Source organism: Petaurus breviceps, unplaced genomic scaffold (assembly GCF_028583685.1).
Source record: "Petaurus breviceps papuanus isolate PSGF00001 unplaced genomic scaffold, PetGlider_PUasm1.0 138, whole genome shotgun sequence".
Taxonomy (NCBI): Eukaryota; Metazoa; Chordata; class Mammalia; order Diprotodontia; family Petauridae; genus Petaurus; species Petaurus breviceps.
In genome coordinates, this window is record NW_027185694.1 from 22,693,371 (window position 1) to 22,718,404 (window position 25,034).

General features: G+C 36.5%; 1 protein-coding gene across 2 annotated transcripts in view; it reads left to right on the forward strand.

Moving 5' to 3' along the window:
- RAB11FIP3 (RAB11 family interacting protein 3) overlaps positions 1–25,034 on the forward strand; it is a 172,284-nt gene that overhangs the window by 91,171 nt on the left and 56,079 nt on the right. For both annotated transcript variants that reach the window (XM_069107918.1, XM_069107925.1), the window contains exon 4: positions 24,356–24,567. In XM_069107918.1, the coding sequence (XP_068964019.1) occupies positions 24,356–24,567 (212 nt within the window). The remainder of the gene's footprint in view (positions 1–24,355; positions 24,568–25,034) is intronic.

Genomic DNA, 25,034 nt, shown 5'->3' on the forward strand with positions numbered 1-25,034 from the left:
GGGACTGCTATTTTGGGGTGGTGGGTAGGGGAAAAATGGGGAGAAAATTTGTAACTCAAAATCTGGTGGAAATTAATGATGTAAATCAGAAGTTAATAAAGCATTTGAAAAATGAAAAAAAAATTAGAAACCAGAGCATTATGAGCAATGGAGTATTTCTTCTAACATGTCACAAATTCTTAATAAATACAAACTGATTTCTAATGAGAATTAAATGAACCTCATTGAATGAGAATAAAATCTAGTCATCAGAAGCCAAAAAAAATAAAAGTTGTCTTTCCTTTTCTAAGATACTACAATATTCCATTATATTAATATAACATAATTTGTTCAGCTTTTCCCTACTTGTCTAATAGGCAAACTAAGGCACTTGCTTGGAACTTCTCATGTTATTTTCTCCCTTTCCCATTCTTCCTTTCCTGTTCTCCATCAGGAAGTTGGTTTTGCTTATCACTATTCCCTTCTCAGTATTATCCTCTCCCTTAAACTATCCCTATCTCCTCCATCCCTGCTTGGCTCCATGTCAAACTTTATGAATGTGTTTGTGAGTTCAACCCTCCTTTGTCTATTTCAAATAAGTATAGGTTCATCTGATGCCAACTTTCCTGTCTCTTTACTTCATGTTTGTATATTCTTTTTCTCTTTATGAAAAAAATGACAAGTTTCCTTCTTCCTTTCTCTACCAGTGTATTCCTCCTTTTTCTCTTCCTTTTTTTTTTAATTTAAATTTTCAGCTCCAAATTCTCTCCCTGCCTCAGCCCCTTCTCTACCCATTGAGAAGGCAAGAAATGTGATACCCATTCTACATATGAAGTCATACAAAATATATTTCTACATTCGCCATGTTGCAAAAAAGAAAAAGAAAGCAAAAAAATATATATACTTCAATCTTTGCTCAGAGTTCATCAGTTCTCTCCCTGGCGATGGATAACATTTTTCGTCGAGTTCTTTGAAATTGTCATAGAACATTGTATTGATGGAAGTAACTTAGTCATTCATGGTTAATTAGTGTTACTGATATTGCTGTTACTTTGTACAGTGTTCTCCTAAATCTGCTCACTTCACTTTGTTTCAGTTGATATGTCTTCTCCAGGTTTTTCTGAAATCAACCTCTTCATTTGTTAGAGCATAACAGTATTCCATAATAATCATATACCATATCTTGTTTAACCATTGCTTAATTGATGGGCGTCCCCTCAGTTTCCAATTTTTGCTACCAGAAAAAGGGCTGCAATAATTTTTTTGCAAATGAGTAATTTTTCCTTTTCTTTTTTTTTAATCTCATTCAGGTATAGACCTAGTAACAATATTACTGGGTCAAAGGATATGCACAGTTTTATATGCACTTTGGGCATAGTTCTAAATTGTTCTCCAGAATGGTTGGAATAGTTTACTAAAAATGCATTATTGTGCCTCTTTTTCCACATCCCCCTCAAAAAATTTGTAATTTTCCCCTTCTGTTGTTAGCCAATCTGATGGGCTGTACCTCAGAGTTCTCTAAGTATGCTGTCATATTGTCTGCAAAAAGTAATAATTTTGTTTCCTCATTCTTATTCCTCCAATTTCTTTTTCTTGTCTTATTGCAATAGCTAGCATTTCTAGTACAATATTGAATGATAGCGATAATGGACATCCTTGCCTCATTCCTGATCTTATTGGAAAGGTTTCTAACTTATTCCCATTATAGATAATGTTTGCTCTTGGTTTTAGATAGATACTACTTGTCATATTAATAAAAACTCCATTATTCCTATGCTTTCTAGTGTCTTTTTTTAAATGGGAATCTGTGTTTTATTTTGTCAAAAGCTTTTTTTTATCTATTAATATAATCACATGATTTTTGTTGTTTTTGTAACTGATATGTCACTTATACTTAACACTAATATTGAGCCAGCTTTGCATTCCTAGTATAAATCCCATCTGGTCATAGTGCGTGATATTTGATATATTGCTATAATTTAAAATTTTGCATTAATATCAATTAGAGAAATTGATTTATAATTTTCTTTCTCTGTTTTTATTTCCCTGGTTTAGGTATCAAAACCACATCTGTGTCATAAAACAAATTTGGTAGGACTCCTTTGTCTGTTTTTTCAAATAATTTATATAGTATTGGAATGAATTATTCTTTAAATATTTGGTAGAATTCATTTGCAAATCCATCAGGTCCTTGGGTTTTTTCCTTAGGGAGTTCATTTATGATTTGTTTAATTTCTGTTTCCAAGACATGGTTATTTAAATATTCTATTTCTTCTTCTATTAATCCAGGCAATTTATAATTTTGTAAATATTCATCCATTTCACTTAGATTGGCAGTTTTACTTGCATATAATTGGGCCAAATAGCTCCTTATCGTTGCTTTAATTTCATCTTCATTGGTTGTTCATTCACTCTATTCATTATTGATATAGGTAATTTGGTTTTCTTCTATTTTTGCTGCTTTTTTTTTTGGAGGGGGGAAGGCAGGGCAATTGGAGTTAAGTGAGTTGCTCAAGGTCACACAGCTAGTAAGTGTGTCAAGTGTCTGAGGTTAGTAAGTGTCTGAGGCTGTATTTGAACTCAGGTCCTCTTGACTTCAGGGCTGATGCTCTATTCACTGTGCCATCTAGCTGTCCCACTCTTCTTTCTTTTAATCAAATTAATTTATTAAGCCAAATTAACCAATTCCCTTCTCTTTCTCCTCTTCAGACCTTCAGAACAGAACTAATTTACCCTATCACCTGTTTTTATTTTTCTTCCTCAATACTCTTTCATTAATTTTTAACATTCATGTTTAAAAAATTTTTGAATTCTCAATTCTCTCCCTTCCTCAAACCCCTCCCTCACCCATCAAGAAGGCAAGCACCATCAGTACTCTGAAGACATTAAGGTTTATAAGATGACACTTGTTTCTTCTCTTTCTTTAAAATGTTAGCACTGAATCATCATATAGCTCCTTCTAGTTATTCACATAGATTTTCCATCTGACTTTTTTTTTGGAGGGGGAAGGCAAGGCAGTTGGGGTTAAGTGACTTGCCCAAGGTCACACAGCTAGTAAGTGTGTCAAGTGTCTGAGGTCGGATTTGAACTCAGGTCCTCTTGATTCCAGGGCTGGTGCTCTATTCACTGTGCCACCTAGCTACCCCTTCTTTCTTTTTTTTTTCAAAATTTTATTTTAGACTCAAAACACCAGAACACAAATACAGAATAGAGAAAAGAGAAGCACATCATAAACCTAAATATTAGAACTTAAACACAAAGTTAGAAAGAAAAAAAAAAGCATGTTGTGTGCATCACAGAACATAAGAGAGAATTTAAAATATTTAACAATAGACTTTCATTTCAAGAAAGCCTATATGATAAATAATATTCATTGTGTTGAGAATTTTTCATCTTTTCTTTGCTTCCTTGTGAGTTTTCTGTTGTTTTCTGCTGTGCACTTTTCTTTCTTCCCCCCAACCTCCCACCAGAAGGCTACAATAAAGATTAGATATGTCTTGGGGCAGCTAGGTGGTACAGTAAATAGAGCGCTGGCCCTGGACTCAGGAGGACCTGAGTTCAAATCTGGCCTCAGACACTTAACACAAAACTAGCCATGTAACCTTGAGCAAGTCACTTAACCCCAATTGCCCTGCCTTACCCCCCCCAAAAAGCAAAAAAAGAAAAGTTTTAAAAAAGTAAGTTTAGATATGCCTCTTTATAGCTATAGATATATACATACACATACATACATACATACATATATAGACATATACTTTCCCAAACCTATTCCACTTCTGATCTTTTTTTTATGTTTGATTATATTTTTTGTTTCCTATCCCTCCTGCCTCCTCTACTTTACTTCTACCCACTACTTTGCCATCCTATAACTTTCCTACTTCCCTCCCACGATCCCTCCCTTATCTTCCCATTCCCATAAATCTAAACACCTTCCTATACTATACCCCTATTTTACCTATTCCCTCGCCCTCCCCTCTAAAGATCCTCCCTTGTCCTCTCCCCCCTCCATATGCCCCTACCGTTTTGTTTCTTCTGAATTTAGGAGACTTATACTCTTCTAAATATATATGTATTGTTCCCCTTTAAACCCATTCCCGATGAAAGTAGGTTACCAGAACTACCAGCCCTCCTTCCCTATCTAATTTCTCTGTATCAGTTCTTCCTTTTGCCCTCAAATAATTACTCTTTTAAGCTGTTCCTAAATGGTTTTACTTTTTAAAATTCATATCATTCTCAGGTTTACCCCACTCTTTCTTATAAATTACTCAATTATTGATAAGAATCTTAGATACCCATTTTGCAGATATAAAAAGTAAACAGTCTGTCCTTATGGGTCCCTTACAATTAGTCTTTGTAATATGTCATATTTCTTTTGGTTCTTATATGTTGAATCTTCTGTTAAGTTCAGCATTTTTTAAAACAAAGTCTTAAAAGTCTGCGGGTTCATCAGATGTCCATTTTTTTTCAATCAGTTTAATATTTAACTTTGCAGGGTATGATGTTTTTGGCCAGAGCCTCAGTTCTTTTGCTCTTCTGTATGTTGTGTTCCAAAACCTGTGGTCCTTTAATATCTCTGCTGCTAGGTCTTGTGTAATTCTAATTGTGGCACCATCATATTTAAATTGTTTTAATCTTGATGCTTTTAATATTTTTTCCTTAAGTTGGGGGTTTTGAAATTTTACTATGATATACCTATGAATTTTCCTCATAGAATCTCTTTTACATGGTGATCAATAAATTTTTTCTGTAGCTAATTTTCCCCCTTGTTTTAATGCTTCAGGACAATTTTCTTCAATTATTTCCTGTATTATTGTATCAAGATATTTTTTTTATCGTAACTTTCAGTAAGTCCAATTATTTTTAAATTTTTTCTTCTTGATCTATTCTCCAAATCTGGTTTTTTCTTATAAGATGTTTCACTTTCTCTTCTATTTTTTCATTATTCATATTTTGTTTAACCATATCTTTATGTTTAAAAAAATATTTTTTTTTGCTTTTTTTTTCAGAGAGGGAGGCAGGGCAATTGGGACTTGCCCAAGATCACACGACTAGTAAGTGTTAAGTGTCTGAGATCAGATTTGAACTTGGGTCCTCCTGACTCCAGGGCCAGTGCTCTATTCACTGCACCACCTAGCCACCCCTATTTCTTGAAGGTGTCATTTTCTGTTTTAAGATTCTGGATCTCCTTTTCTAATTGGTTAACTTTCCTTTCATACTCCTCTTGTTTTTCTTGGATTATTCTTATTTTCTTTTTTAGTTTTTCCTACATCTCTGTCATTTGATTTTTAAAGTCTTTTTTAAGATCTTCTATGAATTTTTTTGGGGCAGATGACCATTTGACATTACTCTTTGGGGCTCTTTATTTAAGTATCCTCTGAAGATGAACCCTATCATCTCTATTCCCTAGATAGTTTTCTGTGGTTGGATTATTTTTCCTTTACTTCTGCGTTTTGTTTTGTTTTGTTTTTTGTGGTAATAGCCTAATTATTTGTTGTTGTTTTCAGGGTAGTAGGGCAGTTTTATTCATTTGTTTATTTTTTTTTTGTATATTTATTTACAATATGAAGGTGCTGCTGAAGTCATCCCCAGGGCAAGAGTTTTGAGGTCTTTTTCCGGGGTAGGAATGGATTTGAACTAATCACAGCCCCCTTTTAACCTGTCAACCCTACGATCTCATGTTCTCCCAATCCTAAGAGAAAGTCTTTACTTCTCCTTTCTCCCTTTCTAGTCACTACCCCATCTCTCTCTTCCCTTTCATTACAAAATTTGGAAGAGTTGTTTGAATAGCCTAATTATTTGTAATCACCTTTAACCCTGGGGTGTGGGAAATGTTGCCTCTTGCCCCCATCTTCAGTTCTTTCCTCTAGCCTGAAACCAAAGCCAAACCTCCAGCCTCCTGTAAGTGCCCACAGCCAGGGACTTTCTGCCCCCAGTACTTCTGCACTCACCAGGTGTGTGCTGGTTCCTTCTCACCCTCACCCTCCCACCCTCACCCCCGCAGCTGGGTCTGGCATTCCTGGTCAGCTGAAGTTTTCCATCTTCTGATCATCTGGTGCTCAGATGCCCAACTCCCCTCACTGTCCCAGGAAGAAAAGTTCTGATGGCTGGGGTGGAGGCAGCTTCTCAAACCAATTAACTCCAGGGCTTGCCACTTGTTTAAGAAGCTAGCTGTTTGCTATTAAAAGGGAACCTAGCCTGGAAGCGGATTTCTCTTCCGATCTTCTCAAATTGTCCCAGGAGGACCCTGTTTATGCCCCTGTTCTTCTTTATCTCCACCCACACTTTGTTCGCTCTAAGGTGCTATTTTAACTCTTTTGTGGGGGGAAAATCTCAAGAGCTTGGAATTTTCTGACCAACTCCACCATCTTCCCAGAATCCTCCCTCAGACTTTCTCTGCACTCTTGTGTTTCAAAGTTCTATTCAGCTCTTGTCTTTTTTTTTTGGAGGAGGAAAGACAGTGGAGGTTAAGTGACTTGCCCAAGGTCACACAGCTAGTTAAGTGACAAATGTCTGAGGCTGGGTTTGAACTCAGATCCTTCTGACTTCAGGGCCAGTGCTCAATTCACTGTGCCACCGAAGCTCTTGTTTTTTCATCAGAAATGCTTGAAAGTCCTCTGTTCTAGGAAAAAATCCTTCTTTTCCCCTGTAGGATTTTATACATGCATATATGACATATATATGACATAGACATATATACACATGTATGTATCTATACATGTACATGGCAATTTCTGCCTTTGACCTTGGATGGGGTGGATCACAGTTGGCAGAGAGATGCTTGCCTTGTAGGAAATTCCACCACATCACTGTTTGCTTCCAGGCCACCATCAACAATGGTAATTGTAACCAATTGTTACCAATAAGAGCCCTGGGTGCTACAGGGTGTATCAGATCATGTGATTCCAGAACAGACCTCATAGCTATTATATGAGCAAGTAATTCCTGTGGAGAAGGGGTCAGCCATCTCTGCCAACTGCCCTGCACAGGGCAGGTGAGCCTGGCTAACTAAAGTAGCAAGACACCCTGAGGGAGAGATAGGAAGCAGCCTGTGGCAGACCAGTTTAACCACCACCACCAAAACTACCATCTTCCCTCAGACCCTGATGGACAAAGTCCAGGACTCAAAATTCTAGAGCCTTTGGAATAGAACTACCTTCAAAAGTAGCCAGCTTGCTTCAAGGCCAGTTCCTATAGCCATCATTCCTTTTATCCTCCCTTTCCTTTCCTCTGTTCAGATATTATGAATAGAATTAATCCATCCTCATCACCTTTGTTTTTCTTATTTATCTCCCTTAATATCCTTGAAGACATTAAGGATCATAAGGGAACACTTGTTACTTTTCCTTGTGTTACAATGCTAGCACTGCATCATCATACAACTCCATCTAGTTACTCAGATAAATTTTCCTTTCTGCAGTTTTCTGGAATCTTGTGTGTGTGTTTCAAAGTTCTTACTCAATTCTCAATTTGGTCTTTTCATTAGAAATTCTTGAAAGTCCTCATTAATGTTCCATCCCTCCCCCCCCATTATTCTTATCTATGTACCATAAGTTAATCTTGGTTGTAAACCTTTCTCTTTTGCCTTTTGAAATATTCTATTCCAAAATCTCTCTACTATAGTGGAAGCTGCCAGGTCTTTGTGATCCTGACTATAGATTCTTGGTACTTGAACTGCTTCTTTCTAGATATTTGCAATAATTTTTCTCTGATGTGGGAGTTTTGTATTTTGGCCATTACATTTCTGGGCCTTTTTCTCTTGGAGTATTTTTCAGGAGGTGATCAGTAGATTCTTTTCTGATATTACATAGCTGTTTAATTCTAATAGAGTTAGGCAGTCTTAATTTATAATTTATTTAAATATAATATTCAGAACAAGCCAGCAGTGAACTCCCTAGGAAAAAATCTCTAGGGCCAGATGGATTTACTAGCGAATTCTATCAAACATTTAAAGAACAATTGATTCCAATACTCTACAAACTATTTGGAAAAATTAGTGAAGGAGTCCTACCAAATTCTTTTTATGACACAAACATGGTACTGATACCTAAATCAGGAAGAGATAAAACAGAGAAAGAAAATTATAGACCAATTTCCCTCATGAATATAGATGTAAAAATTTTAAATAAAATATTAGCAAAAAGACTACAGCAACTTATCACAAGAATAATACACTTTGATCAGGTAGGATTTATTCCAGGAATGCAGGGATGCTTTAATATTAGGAAAACCATGACTATAATTGATCATATCAAGAATAAAACTAGCAAAAACCACATGATTATCTCAATAGACGCAGAAAAGGCTTTTGACAAAATACAACATCCATTCCTATTAAAAACACTAGAAAGTATAGGAATAAACGGAGCCTTCCTTAAAATAATAGGTAGCATCTATTTAAAGCCATTAGCAAGTATTATATGTAATAGGGATAAGCTAGAAGCATTTCCAATAAGATCAGGGATAAAACAAGGTTTCTGCTATCACCCCTCTTATTCAATCTTGTACTAGAAATATTAGCAGTAGCAATTAGAGAAGAAAAAGAAATCAAAGGAATCAAATTAGGCAAAGAAGAGACCAAGCTATCACACTTTGCAGATGATATGATGATATACTTAAGAGAATCCTAGAGAATCAAGTAAAAAACTACTTGAGACAATAAATACGTTTGGCAAAGTTGCAGGATATAAAATGAACCCATATAAATCCTCGGCATTCCTGTATATTTCTAATGAAACTCAACAGCAAGAGATAGAAAGAGAAATCCCATTTAAAGTTACTGTAGACATTATAAAATATTTGGGAATTTACCTGCCAAAACAAACCCAGGACCTATATGAACACAACTACAAAACACTTTTCATACAAATAAAGTCAGATCTAACTAATTGGAAAAACATAAATTGCTTGTGGCTGGGTCAAGCTAATATAATAAAAATGACAATTTTACCTAAATTAAATTATATATTTAGTGCCATACCAATCAATTTACCAAAAAACTACTGTATAGAGCTAGAAAGAAATAGTAACAAAATTCATTTGGAAGAACAAAAGGTCCAGAATATCAAGGGAATTAATGAAAAGAAATGCTAGGGAAGGTAGACTAGCTATACCAGATTTTAATCTGTATTATAAAGCAGCAGTCCTCAAAACTACTTGATACTGGATGAGGAATAGAGTAGTGGATCAGTGAAATAGATTGGGTACATGAGACTCAGCAGTCTCATGACTATAGTAATCTATTGTTTGATAAACCCAAAGACCCCTGTTTTGGGGATAAGAACTCACTATTTGACAAAAACTGCTGGAAATACTGGAATATAGTATGGCAGAAACTGGGCATAGACCATTATCTAACACCATATACCAAAATCAAGTCTAAATGGGTGCATGATCTGGGTATAAAGTCTGATACTATAAGCAATCTGGGAAAGCAAGGAATTGTTTACCTGTCAGATTTGTGGAGAGGGGAAGACTTTATGACCAACAAGAATTAGAGAGCATTATAAAATGCAAAATGGATAATTTTGATTACATTAAATTGAAAAGCTTCTGTACAAACAAAGCCAATGTAACCAAGATTAGGAGGGAAGTGGAAAATTGGGAAAGAATTTTTACAACCTCTGTCTCTAACAAGAGACTCATTTCTAAAATATACAGAGAATTAGCACCCACCCAGAAACACCTGGCTGTGTAACCTTGAGCAAGTTACTTAACCCCAATTGCTTAGGGCCGGCCAGGTGTCACAGTGAGTAAGAGCATCGGCCCCAGAGTCGGGATGACCTGGGATCGAATCCGGGCTCTGATACTTAGCACCACACCCAGAAATAACTGGTCATGTAACCTTGAGCAAGTTATTTAACCCCAATTGCTTGTAAAAAAATAAAATGAAATATACAGAGAATTGAGTCAAATCTATAAGAATACAAGTCGTTCCCCAATTGATAAATGGTCAAAGGATATGAACAGGCAGTTTTCAGAGGAAGAAATTAAAGCTATCTATAAGCATATGGAAAAATGCTCTAAATCACTATTGATTAGAGAAATGCAAATCAAAACAACTCCGAGGTACTGCATCTCACCAGTCAGATTGGCTAAGATGACAAAACAGGAAAATGACAAATACTGGAGAGGATGTGGACAAATTGGTATACTAATGCTTTGCTGGTAGAGTTGTGAACTGATCCAACCTTCTGGAGAGCAATCTGGAATTATGCCCAAAGGGCTATAAATAATTTCATACCCTTTGACCCAGCAATACCACTTCTAGGATTGTATCCCAAAGAGATCGTAGAAGTGGGAGGAAGACCCACATGTACAAAAATATTTATAGCAGATCTTTTTGTGGTGGCAAAGAATTGGAAATTAAGGGGGTTCCCATCAATTGGGGAATGGCTGAACAAATTGTAGTATTTGCATGTAATGGAATACTATTGTGCTATAAGAAACGAGGAGCAGATGGACTTTATATTTACCTGGAGAGGCTTATACAAACTGATGCTTAGTGAGAATAGTAGAACCAGGAGAAATTTGTACACAATTACAGACACAATGTATGTGTGACAACCAACTTTGATAGACTGGACTCTTCTCAGCAATGCAGGGTTATAAGTCAGCCCCAAAAGACTCATGATAGAGAGAGATGTCTACATCCAAAGAAAGAACTGAGTTTGAATCCAGATTGAAGCAAACTACCTGATCTCTCTCTTTTTCTTGTTTGGTTTGGTTTCCTCTTTCCCATTGTTCATTCCATCTGTTACAGTCCTTCTTTATAACCTGTCCAATGTCTAATGTGAAAGTATCTGCTGATCCTATACCTGATTGTATGCCACTATGGTGGGGGGGGAGGAGAAAATTTGAAACTCAAAGAACTGGGGAACTGAATCTTGTAAACTCAAAGTAAATGAACAAATTAATAAAGATAAAAAAAAGAAATATAATATTCAGTCTTTTTTTAAAGAAAATATTATTTTCAGGAATTATAATGTCTTAAGTTATTTCTCTTTTACTTGTTTTCCAAGTCATTTGTTTTTGGTGTCAGCTAACTTGAAATTTTCTTATTTTTTTAATCTTTTGATTTTGCCCTAATATTTCTTGCTGTCTCATGGAATCATGGCATCTATTTGGTCTGTTCTAGTTTTCTGGGATTCTATTTCTTGAATAACTTTTACTTCTTTCTCTCCTATGGTTCTTATTCACTTTCTAGTCCTTCACGTTTTTTATTTCAGTTTTTATCTCATTTCTTCTAGATATTCATGTAGTTCTTGTAGAAAATCTATTTTTTTCCCTTTATGTCCCTACTTGAAATTGTTGTAGAGTTTTTGGAGGAGGTCTCTAGATTTGTATTTTTTTCTGTTTTGTTTTTTGCTTTTTTGGAGGGCAATTGGGGTTAAGTGACTTGCCCAAGGTCACACAGTTTTTTTTGTGTGTGTTAAGTATCTGAGTAGATTTGCATTTTTGATGGTGGTCAGTTTTTTCTTTGAATTAGGTATCCAGTTTTATTTTCTGAGTTGGGGCATTGTACTAAGGCTGTATTCAACCTTTGCTAACCTTTTGGGTGAGGCAGTGGTCTCTTCCCAAGTCCTTTTGTGGCTTCCATCTCCTTGGATTAGGCCCCTGCCCTGGATTTCCAGAGCCTTCTCTCATATCTTAAGATAGTGTTAGGGATTTCAGAACCACTGGTCCTGGGCTGTCCTGGTCTGAATGTTGTAGCAGCACTGGGCTTTCTGATTATTCTGGGCCTTTCTTCTGAAAGCTTTTGCTCTTGTTATCGCCACATACATAACTTTGCAGGTAATGAGTCTGTCTCCTGGTCCTGCTGGATGGCCCACTACTGGGCTTTTTGGGCCTAATTGTCATTAGGGGACAGGGACCACTTTCTTATTGCCCAGGGTCTTCTGGCTGGCTTTTTATGTAGTTCTGGGGTAGAAAAAAAATTATATATGGTAGTTTGTCATTGATTTTCTTGATCTTTATTCAGTTTGGAGTTAATTTAAGATTTTCCTGAAGTGTGTATATGGGAGCTGGGAAATCTGTCTTATTCAGGTAGTCATGCTGGCAGGAAGTACCACATTTTTCTTAAAACCAAAGTTTGCTTCTTCTTTATGGTAACTTTTACTTTTCTCCTATGAACTCCTACCTTCCTGGTTTTTAGTATCTTGCTCTGGCTCTTGGCATAGAGCTATTTCTGAATTTACTTAGTTGCCTGACTGTTATTTTATAGTTTATCTCTCCTACCCCCCATGCATTTCTGAGATGATTATATTGTTTTCATTTCCTTGAGGAGTCAGGCATAAGAAATAGGGAGTTATTAAAGGCAAGGTCTATTGGCATAAAAAGTCTGATATGCTAGTCTTATATATTTTCCATATTTCCATTAAAAATAAATAATCATCAGAAAGTCCATTAAATAAAAGCTTTAAAAGCCCAAACATTTCCCTTTAAAAATTGAGTATTAGAGTGGTAGCTGATAGATTCCAAAAGTTGAGTCATAAATATGATAATTGCTTGGTTGCCTTTGTTTTTGAGAAAGAGTGAATATTTACTTGGAAACAGAAGGGAGGGCAATAGCAATGTAACTGGAATAAGTTTAAATTTTGCAGTTGAATAAACTATTGTTCTCTCAATAATTTTTTTCATTGAAAATCTCCCTTCCCCCAAAAAAAGTACAAGTACCTGCTTGGAAAGGAAACTTCATTGTTTCTTCTGAAGAGACTATTAAGAAGAGATTATTTCAGATGGGTTTTTTGGGAGCTAAGTAATTCTCTCTCCCAAAATAGATTTTTAAATTCACAGAATGTTAGAGCTAAAAGGAATCTTAAGGATCATTTGAGCCACCCAATTGTTTTACAGATGAGGAAAGTAGGAACAGGAGAGATAGATTTCCCCAAGTCCATGTGTCATGAGCTAGGTCCAGAACATAAATTCCATAACTTCCAGGTAGTGTGCTTTCCATTATATCAGTTTATCTCTTTAAAATATGTCTAGGTCATCCCTAAATTTTGATTTTTAAATTAATTCTGTATTTGCTCCTTTTAAAAAAAAATGAGAAGCCATGGACTACTGACAGATAAATCACAGAAATAAAATTACCATCATATATATACCTAGACTTTATTTTAAAATTTGTATTAATATTTTTTAATAGATTTCATTTCCAAATATTATCCTTCCCTTCTCCCATATTAGAAAATTAACTCTTGTAACAATAAATAACAAAGAAAGAAAGAGGACAGAAAAACAGTTCAACAAAACCAACTCACCAACTGAATCTTATAGTTTATGCACAGTTCTATACCCATAGTCTCCCCACTTCTACAAAGAAGGAAATGAACTGCATTTTAAAATATCTTTTTCAGGGCCTTGCTAGATCATTATAAAAATACATATTCAGTTTCAGATTTCTTTGACATTCTTCTTTTCCATTTTCCATTGTTATCATTTGTATATATTGTTTTCCTGATTCTGCTTACTTCACTCTGGATGTTTTTTATGTCCTCTTATGTTTCTCTGTATTCTTCATATTTATAATTTCATACAATGTAGTAATATTCTATTCCTGTGGTATGCTCATGTACTTCCGTTTATTTAGCCTTTCTGTGATCAGAGCCTTCTCTGAAACATCTACATTGTTTCCAGTTCTTTGCTACTTAAAAATGCTGCCTCAAATACTTTGGTGAATATGGGATCTTTCTGTCTTTAACCTTGGGGTTTATGCCTGGCAGTAGAATCTCTGAGAGTTAAAAGGGCATGGGCGGCATTTGACAGAATCTTTATGACATCTTTGTAGATAAGATAGATATGACCTTGATAATAATTAGGTGAGATTGGAATTAGATGACTGACAGAGTGTTCATTAAAAAAACAGTATTATCTTGGAAGGGAAGTTTGTAGTGCTGTGGTTTTGTCCTTGGCCTTGTTTTGTTCAATGTTTTGTTTCGTTGAATCAGGGACTTGGATGAGGTCATATATTTCTTGCTCATCAAATATGAATAACATGAAACTAAGAGATGTAGGTAATTTCACTGAATGATAGAATTGCGATAAAAAAAATCTAAATAGACTACAACCGTATCTAATAAAATAAAAATTATTGAGGATAAAATGTAAAGTTCTATAATTGGGTTCAAAAAATTAGCTTAATAAGTACATATTAGGGGAAGTATTATCAAGAAGCTACTCTTGTCATGAGTACAAGAGTATGATGAGGTGCGCAAAAAGGCTGATGTGTTCTTACACTATATTAGTCAATCAATCAATATTTATTAGGTTCTTACTCTATATTAGGCACTTCAGTAAATGCTAAGGATACAAATAAAGACAAAAGACAATCCCTGCTCTCAAAGAACACACAGTCTTATTAGGGAGAAAACATACAAACAATCATGTACAAACAATATATATAGGAGAAATGGGAGAAATGGCACTAACTTTAAGGGAGTTTTTCATTTGTGGTCTACTTATATCTTTGTTTTTGCTGACCTCTAACTGAAATTTCACATTTACTTCAATTATTTAAAAATATTTTTTTTCTTGAGAAGAGAATCCATAGGCTTCACCAGATACTCAAGGGGCTCCTGGCACACAAAAAAAAAAAGGTTTAGGTTATTTTTATTCATTCCTTCTCCTGGGTTGAATTAACAGAAGTACAATATTCAGAATGAGGAAAGTAGTAGTCTTTGGTACTCTTCTCTAGTTGAAGCTAGGTTACCTGGAATATCAGGGTCAGTTCTAAATACACATATTAGAGAAAACACTGGCAAATCAAAATGTGTTTAGAGGAAAGTGACCAAGATGTTAAAGACATGAAACTATGTCATATGAGGGTCAGTTGAAAACAAAACCAAACTAGGAATGTTTAGTTTGAAGAGGCAAAACTTTGGGAAGATATTTCTAAATTCAAGTATTTGAAAAGTTGTCCTGTGGAAGAGGAATTAGATTAATTATGTTTGGTCCATCCAGGAGACAGAAACTGGAAGAAGCTGGAGGGAAGCAAATTTTAACTCAATATAAGAAAAACTTCCTAATAATCAGAATTGTTCACCAATGGAATTGTTAAAGTCATAAAGTACTTACAGTTATCCCTTCCACATCGTGACTTTCCCCACTGAGGTTTTGCTATATCATGGGTCAGCATATGAAATTAGGTGACAATTTTGGGGGAGTTTTGCGGAAGCCACAGACAACAATGAAAAGGTTTAGGAACTCAGAAATACATAAAATATGTGTATTATGTTGTATCATATAGCCTACGACTGAATATTTAACCCAGATTTTACAATGAGGTACTGTAAATACCCCATAAAAGAAAAGGGGAAAAATTCAGACTTCTTTTCGGGTACAAAGCAAGGGCTAAAAAATTTTACACGGATTTTCTAGATCATGGAGGCTCTGTACCCCTAACCCCAGCAATATGGAAAGGATAACTAGTTTCCTGGCACTAAAGGTTTTTATACAGAGACTGGGTAGCTTCTAGTTAGACATAATGGGAAGGTTGTAGAGAGAATTGATCCTTCAGATGTAGATTGAATTTGATGACCTTTGAGGTCCCTTCTAGCTCTAAAAGTTAATCATTTTCATTTCACAGGATTCAAAATAGATGGGTATATATGTGTATATGCATACATATACATGCACACACATGTGTATGTGTATATATGTGTTGTATACACACATATATAATGCTGAAACAACTATTTTTAGCAAACTTGGATTTTTTTTCCATTCTTTGTACTTATAAATTTGTTAACCCCAACAGACCTCCAAGCCATAAAATACTGATGACTTTTTCTAAGCTCATTAGTATATTCATTACACTAAAATTTAGATTGCAAGCAGAGCATGCTCTGTTTAATGGTTAGTTTTTAGTTTTGTAGGTGGGTGGTAAAGGCCAAGTACTAATTGTACTTTTGGACAGGAATAGGGCAACTCTGGTTAGGAATAGTCAGAAAATGATACAAGAAAATACTTGGTCATCAAGTTTTCCCACTGTAGAAATAAAGTATTTTGAAGAGATATTTGAAAAGGAGTGCAGAAAATTAAAATAGGGGAAAAAAAAGAAAAACAGGTATACCTGCTCATTCCTCCTCACCCTCAGTTATGCTTTCTCTCCATTGATTTAGATTCTCTTTAAAAGAATTTTAACACCAGGATCTACCCCCTATACCACAAACAATTGTTTTGATGTTCTCAACATGTTTAACTTTTTAAAGTTCTTTTTATGGATTCTGTTTTTAATTGTAACAGTGTTGGAGCTGAAAGGGACCTTGGAGATCATATAATCCACTTGTATTATAAATTTTTATAAATAATAAATCTGAAGTCCAGAGAAGAGAATAGACTTGGCTAAGATCATCCTGCTAGTTATCAGTAGAGCTCATCCCTAGGCAAATATATTTTCTGTTGTACTGCATGTTGTTTCTTATTTATACGTACCCCAAACCATTTATATAATGATTGACTTTTATATGGTTCTTTTTTTTTTAGTGTTTGCAGGTGATCCTAATACTTGCATGGTTGACCAGTAACAGAGCATAGTATAAAAAACACTGTCTTGGACAAGCCCAGGCTCTGAGGCTTATGTTATAGCTATATAACCTTGTATCATCTTATATGCCTCTGAAATGGAATTTCTTCATCTTGAAAACTACCTCACAGTGTTGTTACCAAATAATTTTGTACATCTTTTTTTAAATTAAATTTTATGTTTAGTTTTAGTTTACAACATTCATTTTCACAAGATTTTGAGTTACAAATTTTCTCCCTGTCTTTTCCCTACCCACCACCCCAAAACAGCAATCCCACTGTATACTTCCTCCCCCAATCTGCCCTCTCCTACATCCTCCCCCATCTCCCTTCCAACTTTCTGGTAGGGCAAGATGGATCTCCATACCCTAGTACCTATATATCTTATTTCCCAGTTGCATGTTAAAAAAAATAATATATTTTTTAAACATTTGATTTTAAAACTTTGAATTTCAGATTCTCTCCCTTCTTCCCTCGTCACCCACCCTTACTGGGAATTCAATATAGGTTGTATGTGTGTAGTTACACAAAACATTTCCATAGTGGATAAATTGTGAAAGACTTACTATATTTCCCTCCATCCTATCCCACCCCCCACTTGTTATATTTTCTACTTTGATGCTGTCCCTTTTCAAAAGTGTGTGCTTCTAACTACCCTCTCCCCAATCTGCCCTCCCTTCTATCATTCCCCCTCTCATCCCCTTCCCTCCTACTCTCCTGTAGGGTAAGAAACCCAATTTAGTGTGTATGTTATTCCCTCCTTAAGCCAAATTCAATGAGAGTAAGGTTGACCAGTTCTCTTTTGCCTTCCTGTTCTTCCCCTCCGTTGTAACAATTTTCCCTTGCTTCTTCCATGAGATAATTTACCCTATTTTGTCTCTCCCTATCTCTTCTCATGATATTCCTTTCTCACCTCTTAATTTTATTTTTTAAATATCATCCCTTCCTATTCAATTGATCCTGTGCCCTCTGTATACTTGTACACATATATACATACGCTCACATATGTATTCATATGTACATATACCCTCCTATATAAACATATGTATGTATACATATACATACATTTATATTCTTCAATTATCCTCATACTGAGAAAAGTTTCATAAGTTACAATTATCGTTTTTCCATGTAGTCATGTAAATAGTTCAACTTTTATAAGTTCCTCATGATTTCTTTTCCCTGTTTACTTTCTCATGCTTCTTGTGTTTGAATGTCAAATTTTCTATTCAACTCTGGTTTTTTCATCAAGAATGCTTGAAAGTCCTCTATTTCATTGAATGACCATATTTTCCCCTGAAACGTTATACTCAGTTGTGCTGGGTAAGTGATTCTTGGTTTTAATCCTAATTCCTTTGACCTCCAGAATATCATATTTCAAGCCCTTTGATCCATTAATGTGGAAGCTGCTAGATCTTGTGTTATCTTGATTGTATTTCCACACTATTTAAATTGATTCTTCTTGGCTGCTTGTAATTTTTTCTCCTTGATCTGGGAATTCTGGAACCTGGCTATAATATTCCTAGGAGTTTTCTTTTGGGGATCTTTTTCAAGAGATGATCAGTGAATTCTTTTGATTTCTGTTTTGCCTGCTGGTTCTAAAACATCAGGGCAATTTTCCTTGAGAATTTCTTGAAGGATGATTTCTAGGTTCTTTTTTTGATCATGGCTTTCAGGTAGTCCAATAATTTTAAAATTATTTCTCCTGGATCTATTTTCCAGGTCAGTGGCTTTTCCCATGAGATATTTCACATTGCCTTCTATTCTTTCATTTGTTTGGATTTATTTAACATCATCTTGACTTCTCATAAAGTCACTAGCTTCCATTTGCTCCAATCTAATTCTGAAAGAATGATTCTCTTCAGTGAGCTTTTGAGATTATTTTTCCATCTGGCAAATTCTGCTTTTTAAGACATTCTTTTCCTCATTGGCTTTTTGAACCTCTTTTGCCATTTGAATTAATCTATTTTTAAGGTGTTATAGGATGTTGACTTGTTTTTCATGATTTTCTTGCATCATTCTCATTTCTCTTCCCAATTTTTCCTCCACTTTTCTTACTTGATTTTCAGAATCCTTCTTGAGCTCCTCCATGGTCTATAAGTAGATCATATTTTTCTTGGAAGCTTTTGGTGCAGGAGTTCTGAGTTTGTCATCTTCCTCCCATTCCATGCTTGCATCCTTTTTGTTCCCAAAAAAAGAATCTAGGTTTGATTGCTGTGCTTTCTTTGCTTCCCTTGCTTGCTCATGTTGCCACTCAATTACTTGACTTTTGAGCTCTTTGCCACAGTAGAGCTCTGCTTCCAGAGAGGAGAGCTTTGTCCCAAATCTTTGGGGTTTTCGCAGCTCCCGGAGCTACTAGTTGGGTGCCCTCTCTACAGACACCACAAGCTCTGGCTCATTGGTCACACACCCCATGACCTCCACCCAATACAGCGATCCAAATCCAGGCAGGTTAAAGCAAAAGCAATTACCCTCTGAATGTTCGCTTGGTCCGCCTACAATCTGCAGGCCAGGAGCTCTGAAGCAGCCATGTGGCAGCAGCTGCATGGCCACCAAGCCTCAGATGCTTCTAGTTCCAGGGGCAGAGGCTGGACCATGCTCTGTCCCCCCCAGTTCCAGCAGAGTTCCACACTGACCTTTTACATTGTCTTTGGCATTTATGTGTTGATATTTCTGGAAACTGCCACAGCTGCTGGTGATCCACTCTCCTGAAGCCCACTCCAGCTGCTACTGGTTGGGGCCACCCAGAGGCTAAACCCATGGGCTCATGTAGGGCTGGGCTGGGCTCCCAACATGCTGTGATGAACTCTTCCTGTCTGCCTGCCAGGCTGCCTTCAGCGGGAGATTTGTTTCTCTCTGTCACTTTGTGGGTTCTGTAGCTCTAAAATTTGTATAGAGTCATATTTTATAGGTATTTGAGGTGGTTATGGGGGGAGCTCATGGAGTTTTCTTGCTTATATGCTGCCATCTTGACTCCACCCCTCATTTTGTATATCTTAAAAATATTAGCTATTCTTATTTCCTTGTTCAATTCATTCAAAGCTATTCAATAACTACTACTGATTAAGCCAGTCAAGGCACTGTTCTAGCTACTAAAGATAAATAGATAAAACACAATCCAGATCTTAGAGGATTTGTAATGTAGTAGTTTAAATTCATGAACTAGCTTTTAGTACCATAAATATTAGAAAGGACAGCTGTAATATTTTTAAATATTACTTTTTAAAAGGTAAAGTTAAGCAAACTATTTTATTTCTTTTGCATTGTATGCTTATGTGTATGTTATCTTGTCTCCCCAATTATGTCATAATTAGCTTTAGGACAGAGGCTGAGTTGTCTACTTCTTCCTTCAGGATATGATATCCAGCACACTGCTGGGTACAGGGTAATTTTTAATAAACTCCTTCATTCAACAATTACTTAAATGTCTACATGTGGCAAAATCTTCCTCAAGATGCTAAGTAATATATCAAAACAAGTATAAGACATGGTACTTTAATAAACTGTCCTTACTCTAGAAATTTTCAGCAAAGTTATGAATAAAGCATTTATTAAGTGCTTACTGTTTGTAAAGCACTATGCTGAGTGTTAGGGAAGCAAACAGAAGAGAATTCCTGCCCTCAGAGCTCCCATTCTAATGGAGGAGGGCATACCTAGGGAAAATTTCAGCCCCCCTGGTCCTTAGGGTACAATGGCAAAACAGATTGTGCCTGACAAAATCTTATTTCAGCCATTTGACAGTGCCAAGGACTTTGATAGCAATAACTTTCTAGGTCTTCAGGAGCAGGTGCCATGCTGCATTTACACAGTCCCAGAATGATGTCTATGGGCACTGTATTGGAACCATTGCTATTCCAAAGGCTCTTGGGTTCAGGGTATGAAGAGAGGTGATGTTCAAGGTGGTGGTGGTGGTAGTGGTGTGACCTGTCTGGCTCACTCTGCTTTCTGTTTCTCTCTTAGAGTTCCCAACTGCTTCTGCCAAACTCATTTGCCTGCCTTGTGTGGGTTAGTCAGTTGGCAGATGATGGGGATGTTTGGTTCCTTCTCTGCAGGAATTGCTTCCCCAGACGATGGCAATGAGGGCTAAACTAGAAGCTAGACTAGTGTTCTGAAAGGTAAAGCAAAGGGAAAGATAGAGGACATCCTAGCAGTGGTGGGTCTTCCTGCCACCTGGACAGCCTGTATGGAGAACCGTAAAAATGATTTAAGTCATTAATGATGTGTATCTGAGTATGCTTTTCTTGGACTCTTACATGGGAAGTGTCAGTGTGGTATAGGGCTTGCCTTAGAATCAAGGAGGCTTTAGTTGGCTCAACTCCTACCTTTGATGCATACTAGCTAGACTATGAGCAAATCTCATAACTTCTCGGTGCGCTCAGGCAGTTCCTCAAGACTATAAGTTATAGTCAGTCAGTCAGCAGGTATTTATTAAGTGCCCGCTGTGGGCTAGGCCCTGTGCTAAATACTAGAGAGGCAAAGAAAGGCAAAAAACTAGCACTGCTCAAGGACCTACAGTCTAATGGGGGAGATAATAGGCAAGTAATTATGTATACACAAAATATATGCATAGTAAATTGGGGATTATTTCAGAGAGAATGCACTTAAGATTAAGGCACACTGGGAAAGACTTCTTACAGAAGGTAGGAATTTAGCTGAGAACTGAAGAAAGCCAACAGGAGGTAGAGATGAAGAAAAAGAATTCTAGGCATAGGTGACAGCCAGTAAAAATGCTTAGTCTGGAAATGGGGTGTCATATTTGAGGAACAGCAGAGAAAGCCAGGGTCACTGGATTGTAGAGTACGTGGTGGCAAGTAATGTGTAAGAAGACAGGAAGAGTAAGAAAGGTTCAGGTTTTGAAGGGCTTTAAAAGCCAAACAGAGGCTTTTATATTTGATTCTGGAGGTAAGTTACTGGAGTTTATTGAATGCGGTGGGTTGATATGGTCCTACTTTCAATTAAGGAAGATCACTTCAGCAGATAAGTGGAGATTGGAATGGAGTGGGAAGAGATTTTGGGGGCACCAACCTGCAGACTGTAGCAGTAGTCTAGGAGTGAGGTGATGAGCGCCCGCTCTGGGGCAGTGGTGGTGTCAGAGGAGAGAAGGAGGTATGTACTAGAGATGTTATGGAGGTAAGAAATTGATAAGCCTTGGCAACAGACTGGATATAGAGGGAGAGAGTGAGAAGTTGGGGATGAAGCCAAGATTTTGAGCCTTGGGGACTGAGAACATAATTGTGCCCTTGGCAGTAATAGGGAAGTTAAGCAGAGGAGAGTGTTTGGGGGAAAAGATAATAAATTCAGTTTTGGACATGCTGAGTTTGAGATGTTTGTGGGATGTCCATTCTGAGATGTCTTGTAGTCAATTGGAAATGCAAGACTGGAGGTGAGGAGACAGATTGGGATTGGACAAATAGATTTGAGAATCATCTGCATAGAGACCAGTAATTGAGTCTTTGAGAGTGGCTAACAAAAGTATCAAGTGGAAAAATATGTGAGAGAAGCACCAGGTTAGAGGTCAGAGTCTGTTGGAGGTAGGTGACCTAGATGAAGATCCACAAAGGGGGTAAGAAACAGCAGTCAGGCATATAGGAGGAGAACCAGGGGAGAGCAGTGTCAGAAAAACCTAGAGAGAAGAGAGTATTCATGAAAAGAAGGTCATTGTCAGTGTCAAAAAGCTACAGAGAAATCAAGAAAAGGGGTTGAGAAAAGACCATATGATTAAGCAATTAAGAGATTATTGTTAACTTTGGAGAGAGGTATTTCAATTGAATGATGAGGCCAAAAGGCAGGCTGCAAAAATCAAGAATAGAATGAGAGAAGAGGTAGTGGAGGCACTTATTGTAGATGGCTTTTCCAAGTGTAGTCAACAAAAAGGAGAAATATAGGACAATTGTTAGTTGGGATGGATTTTTTGAGGATAGGAGAGGCATAGTCATGTTAATAGGTAGCAGAAAAGGATCCAACAGAGAGAAAGAGATTGAAGATTAGCAAGAGTAGGAATTAGAGCTCTCTTGGAGAAGATGGAACAGAATGGGATCACTTATACATGTAGAGAGGGCTGCCTTGGGGGCTGCCTTGGCAAGCACAAGGGCTGCTTCTTCATGTGAAATGGGTGAAGAAGATAGTAAAGGGAGGAGACATTTGACTGATGGGAGATGGGAGAAGAGGGAGCTCCTCGTGAATGGCCTGTTTTTTTCAGTGAAATATGAGGCAAAGCTCTCAGATGAGAGAGTCAGAAGGGGAAAGCTGTGGGAGGTTTGAGAAGGGATGAAGAGGTTTTGAAAAAATGCTATAGTAAGTGGTATAGCGAATCAATTAGGGAGGTGTAAAAGGATGGCCTTATGCTGCAATGAGGACACAGTTGAGAAAATGCTACATTAATTTGCAATGAATCCAGTCAGCATGTCTTCATGATTTTTTCCAGCTTTGTCCAGGGAATTTCTATGCTAAGTTCTCTATGCTGATGAAATCATGAGAGAGAAGGAGTGAACGAGAGGAGAGGAGAGAGAACAAATGAGAATGAGAGCAGTATCACTAGAGGGATGTTGAGGCAAGGTTAGCCTGATTAATGGAAACTTCCTTTACCATTTTTCTTCTAGGCAATAAAAATACTCATTTCTAAGTTATTGAACATTAATTTAAAAAGTTTTTTTATAATACCTTTTGGTTTACAAACTTTGAGCCCCTAAAAAGAGGCAACGTGATTCCAAAATGATAAGAATCAAGATAAAGTAGGGAGCAAATAGAATGCTTATTTTCTTCATGGTAAATGTTACAAATGATGAAAAAAGAAAATTCAAACAAGTCTTGTAAGCCAAAAAAAAAAAATAAATAAAAGGTTGAGCGGGGAATATGTTTGTACTCCTAATTTGTGTCTATACAGTTTAAAAGCAACTGATTTTTTATTGTCACATCAAACAATTCATCATAATTCAGAACATTTTAAAAAAGTATTGATACATTTTGTTTCAATATAACAGATACTTTCCAACACTGAAATGACTTCCCCTACAAAGTACATTACCCCTATGTATCTGTCATACTGGAGATATAAAGATAAAAAGCAACATAGTCCTTTACCTCAAAGAACTTACAACCTCCTAGGAGTGGTGAGATACCGTATACATAAAAATATAACAAAAGGGGCAAGTAGGTGACGCAGTAAATAGAGCACCAGCCCTGGAGTCAGGAGGACCTGAGTTCATATCTGGCCTCAGACATTTGACACTTAGCTGCGTAACTCTGGGCATGTCACTTAACCCTGATTGTCTCACCAAGGAAAAAAATTTAAAATAAAAAAAAAAAGAAATATAACACAAGTAGGAAAATGATTGAATGCTCGGGACAAGTCAAACAGTAACCTGAAAATCAATTAATTTAAAAGCCAAATGAGAATTTTATATTTGATTCTGGAGGTGATAGAGAGTTACTGGAGTTTATTGAATGGAGTGGGGTGATGTGATCATACTTTCAGTTAAGGAAGGTCAATTCAACAGGTAAGTGGAGAATGGGCTGGAGTGAGAAGAGACTTTTGGGGCACCAACTTAAAGGTTGGTAGTAGACTGAAAGTAATTAACCCACTTGTTTAAATTACAAAACTGTGGATTTGATACTTGGATACTTGATAATGCTATGTCCTGATGAGTGCAGAGAAAATATTGATGACAATTTATTTTGAAATACATATTATGGCAGAATAAAATCTTGTTTTCTAGTATATAAAAATGTAGTTTTCAAATGTAGAATAAAGAATTCGAAAAATGAAGTCCTTTATATTGGAAGAATATTCCTTTGAATTAAGTGTATGTGATCAAGTTATATGATTTATGTCATTTTTGTTTGTATTCTTTAATAGGCAAATGAGGTGACAGACAGCGCTTACATGGGTTCAGAGAGTACTTATAGTGAATGTGAAACCTTCACAGATGAGGATACCAGCACACTGGTACAGCACGAAATGCACAACGAAGTAGAGACAGACAGCGCTATTGATTCTGCTGGTCACTCGGAGTGCCCAGATGGCATGGAAGAACCAGAAAATGGGCCCTTGCTCCTCACACCTGACAAGTACGTATTCAGAATGTCTGTGAATTTGAAAAAGTGATTTCTTTAAATAGTAAAGCAGGTTCACTGAGTATTTGGTATTAATAGTAAAATTATTTAATAAATAGTAGACTCATCAGTTAAATTGATTTGTCAAGGCAGTTGTCAGAGTAAATTCACTGCTTAATGTGAAGAGTCCAACTAAGCAATATAATATCTTACAGATCTCATGTATGGATAGTGGGCCCATACAAATAATTTAGCTTGTGGTTTAGTAATTTCTACCAATATTGATTTATCTGAAACAAATGGCAATACTTTTCCTTATGCTCCAACTCCCATGATCTCTTTCACTATTGATTTCTGCCTAGAAAATATAGCAGGTTCAAGGTTAAGCACCTACTCTGTACCAAGCATGAACTAGTTTTTGATCTGGTGAATCCAAATAAATTGATGTTTTCATGCCTGAATATTGTTGCTGAGAGAAAGAA